General features: G+C 49.7%; 2 protein-coding genes across 2 annotated transcripts; both read left to right on the forward strand.

Annotated features, from left to right (window-relative positions):
- Window positions 1-543: 543 nt before the first annotated feature.
- argH (Argininosuccinate lyase) lies at window positions 544-2,007 on the forward strand (the record flags this gene model as incomplete). Its single annotated transcript, XM_037323939.1, has 1 exon — window positions 544-2,007. The coding sequence occupies one exon, from the start codon at window positions 544-546 to the stop codon at window positions 2,005-2,007; it is 1,464 nt and encodes a 487-aa protein (XP_037178608.1).
- A 1,274-nt stretch (window positions 2,008-3,281) lies between these two features.
- On the forward strand, window positions 3,282-4,163 carry BNA7-1 (Kynurenine formamidase; the record flags this gene model as incomplete). The annotated part of the gene is made up of 1 exon (XM_037323940.1): window positions 3,282-4,163. The coding sequence occupies one exon, from the start codon at window positions 3,282-3,284 to the stop codon at window positions 4,161-4,163; it is 882 nt and encodes a 293-aa protein (XP_037178609.1).
- Window positions 4,164-9,956: the final 5,793 nt, after the last annotated feature.

Consider the following 9,956-nt stretch of genomic DNA (forward strand, 5'->3'; position numbering starts at 1 on the left):
GACTTTTTCTGCCCCCGGATGAGGGCCGGGGAACTTGCGGGTAAGTGGAGTTGTCAAATAGCTTTCGTGAGTCGTGAACGTGCATTAGTGAATATTCATGCAATGCATTTGTAACCATGGAAGTACGCGGTGCTGCAGGTCGACGATATGAACCTAGCCGGCGTCCCGCACGCCCCGAAACTAAAGATATCGCCAACTTCATTTTAATATCATACCCGCTGTATCAAACGAACATGCGTAGATGGTAATCGTAAATACGCTGCAAGTAGGGCCTTTGCCCATATTAATGACCTTCCAAATCCGGCGCGGGCGGAGCACCGGGCTTGTCACCGAATCGGCTCCGAAGATCCCCGATTGCCGACTGATCGCCTCATTTGGTTCCACTCTGATGTTTCCCCGCCGCGCTTATCTCCAGTGCTCAGAGCTGTCCTCTTTAGTTCCCAATGATGAATGAGTCAAATGCTACGGCTGATGGCTGGTGATTAGCATGTTCATCGTCAACCTTCTTTCAATCAACACGACCGACGTGGACTACGTTTAGAAATGGGCTATGCAGTCAACCCGGAAGACCTGCCGGTTGCCGGCCGAGACACCTTCTTTTGGCTTGGGGAGATCAATAAGGCCAGCGCTGTGATCAATTCAGATGAAGGACTCCTCGAACCGGACGTCGCCCGGCGCATCGCTCACGGCCTCCAAAAGATGCTCGAATCTGGCAATCGGCCAAATGCCCCGCGCCCGAGCCTTGTCATTACATTCGAGCCCCTGCTCATTGAAGCAGCAGGCGTCGAAGCAACACTTCTCCATGCTGGGCGCTCGAGCCAGGACATGCTCACGACGGCTTCCACTACAATCACCCGCGATGCCGTGCTGAAGCTAGCCTCGCAACTGCATGCGACCACTCGTCGCTTGCTTGTCTTGGCTGAGACTCACAAATTGACACTCGTGCCAAATTACACCAACGGCGTCGCTGCACAGCCAAATACATACGGTCACTATCTTCTTGGCCACATAGCCGGGTTCCATCGAGACGCAGAAAGGTTGCAGCAGTTTTATGCCAGACTTGATCGATGTGCTATGGGGACCACTGTTCTAAATGGAACAAGTTGGCCTCTCAACCGCGAGCGCATGGCGAAGTATCTGGGCTTTCCAGCTCCTGTCGATAACGCGTATGATGCAGCTCAAATCTCAGCAGCGGAGTGGCCTGTTGAGATTGGATCAATAGCATCCCAAATCGCTCTCCATACAAGCGCCTACATCCAGGACGTGATGGTGCAATATGCCCAGCCGAAGCCATGGATTCTTCTGCAGGAAGGCGGAGAAAACACATACGTCTCAAGCGCAATGCCACAAAAGAGAAATCCTGGGCTACTCATTAGAACTCGAGCTGAGGCTTCGAGAGTGATTAGCTTGGGCGTGGGTAGAGCAATTCAGGGACATAATCTCCCTCCTGGCATGTTTGATGCCAAGGACTTGGGGGACAATTTGGCTGTTGTCAATGGTGCAGCCGGTGTTCTCGGTGATTTGCATCGTATTCTCGATGCTCTGGTCATTGACAGCGAGAGATCTCTGAAGGAATTGGATCTAGACTGGACCGCATCTCAAGAGTTGGCCGACATTCTCATGCGCGAGCACAAGGTCCCTTTCCGCGTCGGACACCACTTTGCTTCAGAAGTTGTGAGATACGCAAATTCAAACGACTTGTACCCTAGCAGCTTTCCATACGCCGAGGCCTCAAGGATATTCGCCGAGACGTTGGCGCATACAAATCTTGTCAACGAGGGCTATCGATTCTTGAGCGAGCAAGAGTTCCGCGAAGCTCTTGATCCAGCAGGCATCATCAAGCGCCGTGCAACTTCCGGTGGCCCTCAGCCTCAGGAGATGGAACGCATGATCAGTGGTTCTCAAAAAACCCTTAATGATCTTGGATGCTGGGTGCAGGAACGCAAGTCACATATTGAGAATTCTTTGGGGGAGCTGAACGCGGCATTTCAAACTTTGCTCCAGTAGCATAAGGTCGATAATCGCAACACATTGACGAGTAGTGCCTCATACTCCTTCAACAGAGCACCAGTTTACCCATGCTAGAGCGACTGCTTTTACTATGGGGTCATATATACTTGCCATTACACCCTCATCGTTGACGTTGTCGTCCGCGCCTCTACTATTATCCATTCTGCTGTCGTACTCAACCGGATCAAGTCAGTACACAGAAGACATCGCAAAGATATGGCAAAATTGGGCTTTTTCTTCTTCAATCTTTTCCAGTCTAAATGAGAACCTTGGCTCGCTTAAGGCCGCTCATGACCCCGTCCACATCCATGCTTAGAGCTTGCTTTTGATTCGCTTGCTCGGACTGAGACATTGCAGCGATTCCAATTCAGCGGTGAGAGGCAAACTTAATCTATCTGTTGAAAAGTGTCGGAAATTGCAAGATGACAGGCTAGTAAGAGGGGCACGAGAAGAAGGAAGTCGGTTCGGTGTGACGAGAAAGCAACCTTAATGGCATCCGTGGTGGACGCGAGTTGACGCTAACAGGAGAGGTCATAGCGGGCTTCGAAAAAGAAGCGACCGTCAACCCGTTCGCAAGACTGATGTAAGAGTCGTGGAATACTCCCAGTCTCCCTTTTTGAAGGGAGTGTTATCCTCGGAATGCCGGATCATGTTGTATCGACTCCAGCTTCCGAGAACGTCATCCATATTTCCACAGTACCATCGCGGGGTCAGCACTAACCAACCCGGATCTTCGATGACCCACCCGGAGCCGATGCCGAACGTCTCAAGCGATATGATGATAAGTAGCGTTCCATCCGTAAAGTTGAGGAGGGGCCGTCGGAAGTCCTTCTGCTTGAGCGATACAGCACTTGGCGTCAACACTTTGTGGAACTCGGCCACCAGCACTTCAGATACGTCCAAATGATGGGAGATTTACCCCAAAGTGCACTAGCCGCCAGGGTGTGATACCCGCATTGCACCGTATCTATCCCCGCAAATTGCCGCGGCCAAAGGTCCAGGTGTCGGGGTATGTATCTAGCTTGCGGCCTCGACGGGAAGATCATGGTTGATAATTCCTTATTAGATCCACGCTGCACTACACTAAATCTCTACCCCAGTCGGACAAAACTCACATATCGAGTTTAGTCGAAAGAATCTGAGTGCAACCCACCTTTCGTGATCAGGCAAACGTAGCAGGGTAAGTCATATAACTAGGGCCGCCTGGGACCGCATTCCCAAGACCTTGGGCTCGGTACATATACGCTCAATACCAAAGGTCATCACTCACCATGCGTCTCTCAATAGCGTCAGCCACAACATTGCTCGCGATGGCTTCCGCCGCCAACTTGACGAGCTACTCGTATGGCTCCAACGTTCTTCAGTCTTACGAGGTCTACATTCCACCAACCTCGGATGCGACCACGGCTTGCGACAAGCACTGGATCGTCTGGATCCACGGCGGCTTCTACCGCGACTTCACCAACAACGCCACATCCTCAATCGAACCCGTCATCGCATCACTTGAGGCCAACAACTCCGATGTTGTCGCGAACCAGATTGCTGGCATCGCCTCATTGAACTATCGTCTCTCCGCCCTTCCAGGCGTCCAGCCCAACAACACCCCACCAAATGAGCTGCAGAATGCTAGGTGGCCAGACCACTTAAACGACGCCATTGCAGCGATCAAGGACCTCGGCCAGCGCTATCCTATTGATGGACAGTACATCATCAGCGGTCACTCCGTCGGCGCGCAGATTTCGTTCTTCTCGATTTTGGAAACCTTGAAGGATCCTTCTATCCCTAAGCCTGCTGCTGTTTTGGGCGTTAGCGGAATCTACGACTACCCGCTCCTTCACATTAGCAACCCCGAGTACGACACCTTGGTTCTCAACGCTATGAGGGAGGACCAGCTAGCTCAGGCAAGCCCAGCCAAGGTCGATGCTAAGAAGTATGCCTCGATCGATCTCGGGGCATTCGTTGTAGCTCACAGCAGGAATGATGGACTGGTTCCGTGGGATCAGGTGGAGGCGATTGAGGCGACGCTGGGCAGCGTGCCTGAGCTGAATAACAAGACGACCATTGTAGAGCTGGACGGCCAACACAATGAGATTTGGAAAGGAGGCGTGCAATTGGCAAAAGCGTTCACAGACACGTTGGCGCTGCTGAAGTAGAAAGGAAATTTTTAACGGCGGTTTTCATGGCGTGCAGGTCTGTTTGTAATGAAGAATCAGCAGAAATCTCGACAGGATGTATGCTTGTCAAGGTTCTCGAAGCCATTCCCCTAAGTCTTATTCCATGGAACTGAGCAATGACCCTGACGGATCGCATTGTCCGCTCGCACCTACCTTCCTAGCCTGTCCATCAACCACGGCGGCTGAAATCGCAAGCCTTCCTCGGAGTTGGAAACATCTTAATCCGTGCCGGGAACTTCCCCCAGACCTCCGATCCCGTCAGACCCAATTTGCTGCGTGGGATAGCCTGAGAACCTACCTACGAGATCCATGTAACGTTCTGCAGCACACTGCCTGGAGATCCTATTCGCCTTTCTGTCAAGCCGCATTTGCGAGGCCGCAAGATCTAATTATGAACAAGCCCGTAGCACTCATCGGTCGGTAGGGAATATGTGTAGAATGAGGTCGTTTGAAACATTTGAATGGCGCAGTTCAAGCAGATTCAAAGCTGCGAAAATCTTCGGCCTTTCGCCAACGGAGGGAAGACCAGAAATGATATTCTGATCATGGAGACTCAAAGACGTCTCGACTGGTATGTAGACATTTCATTGGTAATACATTTTGAATTTTGTTTCCAATGCCGCCGCAATCCACAAGACTCGCGGCAGACATTGGGAGAGCGGCAAGCGTTCAAGTGCACAAGGACCATTTAATCACATAGCAACAGGCCCCAAACTCCAGAATTTGCGAATCAGAGCCTATTCCCAGTCTGATGTCCCATACTCAGAGATTGCTAGTGTATCTTCGGTTTGAAGATTTTGCTTTTCGAGCGAACAGGGAACCACAGAGTATAACAAAAAGGAAAAAAGAAAACAAAATCCGAATAATAATGATCACAACACATGCGATATGGGGATTGTGACAAAAACGGCGATGACAGTTCCATTATGCCTGACAGAGACGCACCTCCCTTCTTTCCGCGTGACTTTCAGAACATTGCATGTGCATATTCGGAGACAACGTGATTGGTGTTGCTGCCTCCAGGCTTACAATCGGGAGGCATCCCACACCGTATTATGTAACATTGCAGAATAATCAGGCTGCGCTCCCGGCGTTTCCCCCCCCGGCCGAACCAACTTCCTCACTCCGTCGACTCATCGCTCATATTGGCGTGAAGGTTTTGCTTCTGCACGACGATGTAACTCATGTCATCTTGTTGAACCATTCGATTCCATAGCGAAAGCACCCATCCAATGTCGGAACTCGATCGCAACCTCTACACAGTGGCGTGGATTTCTCCCCTCTACATCGAGGCCAAGGCAGCCTTGCTTATGCTAGATCAGAAGCATCACGGACAATTTGCAGTGTCCCGGGGCGATGACTACATTTTTCATGCGGGCAGCATGTGCGGACACAATGTTGTCATCGCTACGTTGCCTGCAGGCCAGGAATACGGCACTGGATCTGCTGCAGCTCTCGCCAGTCAGGTGCGGAAGTCCTTTCCTAATCTCTGGTTTGGGCTTCTCGTTGGCGTTGCTGCCGGACTGCCAAATCTTTCCCGTCAGCCACCACGAGATATCAGACTCGGAGATGTCCTCGTCGCAACACCTGATGGCGACACTGCTGGCTTAGTAGCCTATGACTTAGGAAAGGACACAGGCGACGACGGCTTCCAGCCCCTGCGTCTTGGGCACGTATTGGCTCAAACCGAAACGATCGTCAGGTCTGCAATCAGCAAAATTCGCCTCAACGCTTCCAATGATTCCGGGTCATATCTTCTGTATTACCGGCGAATACGAGACGAAGAGCATGATGACGGAAACTTCAAGGACCCCGGTCAGGATCAAGACATACTTTACGACTTTGACCAGAATGGAATCGAGCGCACAGTGGCGAGAAAATCACGGCCAGATCGAGAACGCACCAGAGTTTGGTATGGACCAATAGGCTCAGGCGAGAAGTTGATGAGAAATTCCCGACAAAGAAATGAGCTGAGAGACAATTACAACATCATAGGGCTTGAGATGGAAGCAGCCGGCACGATGAACCGAATTCCTGTTGGCGTTATTCGCGGCGTTTGCGATTACGCGGACAAGCACAAGAACAAAAAGTGGCAACCGTATGCCGCGGCTATGGCTTCGGCATACGCCAAAGCCGTTCTCCAAGAAATCCTTCCTGGCAGGCAGGATAAGCTGTCAGTTTCTCATGTTGACGAAAGTTGTAGTAGGTCTTGACTATCGGAACGAATGTGTATCTGTCATCGCCGTGCTGACCTTTGGATGAAAGCCATTCACTCGGGAAGAGGCGTTGATTCAATACAGCAAGACCATTTTATAAGCCGATATCTCAGCTCCATGCCGTCTAGATCTGCAAAGAGACGTCTTGTCGACGACGAGAGCGGCTCTAAAATCGAAGACAATCTTGATATCTCTTCTGGCACAAGACGAGCCAGGTACTCTGATAGTTTTCCACTCAGTACACCTCAATTCCATACTCCCTTCTGATGGTTGCTTACACAGTGTGAAGATTCTTGCTCTGAATCCAGATATGTCGAAACATGGAAGAAACATTGGCTAGAATACCAAACTGAGCGACCAGGTTTGTCCGCCAAATACATAGATCGCTGTGACACACCACAACAGCTCTTGCCAGAAAGTGATATTTGGGATGCAGCCAATAGAAGAACGCCATTGAATGCCCTTGTCTATGGGCTTTCTGGTGTGGGAAAGAGCCAAGTATGCTTGAAAGCAATCTCTGAACAGCAACACAGGTGAATCCGACTTTTCACTTTTGCTTGTCATCATGGATGCTGACTACATTTCTGATAGATTTCGAAGTATTTTCTACGTTGATGCAGGCGACAAGACTGCCGCAGATAGTAATTACGTTGAAATTTCTCGAGTCTGCAACGTCCAACATCACTGGGAGGACATCACTGTGGACGAGCAAATACGTATCACAAGAGCATGGCTTTCCTGTCAAAATGAACCATGGTTATTGATGATAGACAACGCAGATGATGCCTCACTACCTTTGGATCGATACGTACCATCAGGAGGCAGCGGCACGGTTCTCATCACATCTAACAACTCAAGATGGGCAACAAGCTGTCACACATCCTATAAAATCAGGAGCATGGCTGACGATGAAGCCTTGGAACTCTTCTTGAAGTACAAAGATCCAGAAGCAGTTTTAGATCCCCATGAGATCCAGTCCGCCAAGATCATTGCAGTTGAAGAGCTCGGCGGTTTGCCTCTCGCCATAGCTCAGGCTGGCTCTTATATATTCAACAATCGCTGCACGTATTCTGAGTACCTCGAGGAGTTTCAAGAGGTCCCTCAGGAACTGCTCGATGAATACCTTCCAAATCTTACACAGAAGCAACATCGGCAAACAATATGGTCTACTTTGACACTGTCAATTCGCCGAATACAGGAGTCGTCGGAGAGAGGATCTGCTATGGCTATCGAACTACTCAGAATCATGAGCTTCTTACATAATGACGGTATTGACGACCGCATGTTCCAAGAAGCTTGGAAAAACATGCAGGAATCTCCGCCAGTATCAATACCTCTAAAGTCTTTGGATTCATCAAAGCCTCGTTGGGACACCCCCATCATTCGGGCCGCAATCGGAATATTATGTCGATACAGCCTCCTTAATCCAGCTTCTTCTTCCAAGCGACAATATTCTCTGCACAAGATTGTTCAAATAGTGAGCAGAAAGATCTTGTGTGTGGACGAACATGCTCGCTATGCCTTTCAAGCTATATCCCTAGTAGCAACAGCATTGGTTAGCATCAAGAACCCATTATCCTGGATAGAAGATCCCGCTGGGCTCGAATTACAGAAGCTTTTACTACCTCATGTCACATCAAGTGTTAACTTTCTTCGAATCCAAAGGCTTCTTGACGATATCAAATCGGAAGACGTAGAGATGATCTTGGAGATTATTTCTCTTTTCGCCAAAGCATTCGCAGCCACGGGTCACTACGGAGACGCTAAAAGGCTCATTGTGGAGAGTCGTCGGAAAACCAGCCAGTTTCATGTCGACATGCGGATCGATTCTAAGCTTATGGAACAAGAGGCTGCTTGCTCAGCACAGCTTGGAGATCATTTGAATGCGCGTCGCTTACGCGAGACTATTTACGACCGGCAGAAGTCGCAAAATCGCGCCTATTTACAAGACCAGTGCGCGGCGATGATGAATCTTGCGGACAGCACATGGGCAATGGGGGCGCGAGAAGAAGCTCTTATACTTTCTCAAAGATGTCTTGACCTTCGGGAGGAGACTTTGTCGCCGCAAGATCCAAGGTTGCTTCGAACACGACGTAAGGTTGCCGAGTATCTCCATGGAACGAATCGCAAACGGCGCGCCCTCGATCTACGGGAATCAGTTTTCCGTGCTGCAGAGTCAAAGGACCACTTGGCTGATGTTGAGCTGCTTGACTTCCTAGCCACCAAGACAGCACTAGCAGATAGTTACCAGTGGGATGGACGTTATCGCCAGGCACTGCAACTGCGAAAAGATGTATACGAGGGGAGAAACCACATTCTGGGACCCGATCACCCGGAAACACTACTGGCGCATCACAGGCTTCTTATCACTCAAAGCACGCTAGTCAACGAACAGGAGGAGCGAAAAGAGCTGTGCGAACTCTGGGAGAAATCCGTCATCATTTGGAAACGCACACTTGGGGGATTCCACCCTCATACCCTTGAAGCGAAGATCAATTTGGGTCTCGCATACAGCAAGCAACAAGAGTTCACAAAGGCTAGGCACGAACAAGAGGGCGTTTTAATTTACCGCGAGCGCGAATACTGCAAGCCTTCTGAGTCTAAAATGATTCACCTCCTCCCTTGTTTATCATCGATGGGAAAGTTTGCAAGCCTTTTCAGCAAAACCAACCAAACAGTCCGAATTCAAAGGGACCCATCTGGGAGCAGTCCTGACTCGAAAAGGATCACAAGCTTTTCCGATCGCGCAAGCCTTGATGAACGGGAAAGCGAATCCAGCGAGGCGTTTCGCAGCAGTTTGGACACAGATTCTTCGTCTGATCGCTCCGACGGTCGTTTCTCACATCTTTTTTCGGGACCAAAACGCGTACAAAGAAAACTAGTAAAATCGAAACGGGCAAGTTATTTCGCGGTATAGGTGTTTTGTTACAATGACTAATGGTTATATTAGAAGCGCGAAACAGTGCAATACAGCGACTCCTCGAGTGAAAACTTCATTGGAGAATCTGTATCTGAGACGTCAGATGGATGAAAAGCCAAAGCCAGAGGCCAGGATTTGGTGACTTACAGACCAGTATCTGGTAGCACAGAGGTAGGGGTCGTTAAGAATGCATTCCCGGAACATATTCGACTACCAAGGTCTCAGTTGCCCTGGAGAAATGTCTGGTTTAATCTGCTTGGCTTGCTTCTTACTTCAATCGATGTCCCAATCGCATTCCTCGGCGTTGACATCCTCGGCTGCTGCGCTCACCGTGACCTACATAATTAAGGCCACCCCATCGTATTTCTCAGTGATAGCCACCTTAGATCTGTCAAGGTTCTCCCCAGGGCTCAGAACATGGATGATGATCAATAGTTGTGCTGACATAAGATCGATCAAGATTGGAAAAGTTTAGCATTGAACCAATGCTCATCCGCGAGGACTTGTCCTCGCCTGAATTCGCGATGCAAGAATGAATTTCTTATCTTTGGTGTAATCATATCTGTCGTAACTCATAAAGGCATCCAATCTCGGATGAAAGCAATGGTATCACCTTTCAAAACGCCAAAGGCTTCC

Source organism: Colletotrichum aenigma (assembly GCF_013390185.1).
Source record: "Colletotrichum aenigma strain Cg56 chromosome Unknown KSG_Cg56_contig05, whole genome shotgun sequence".
NCBI lineage: Eukaryota > Fungi > Ascomycota > Sordariomycetes > Glomerellales > Glomerellaceae > Colletotrichum > Colletotrichum aenigma.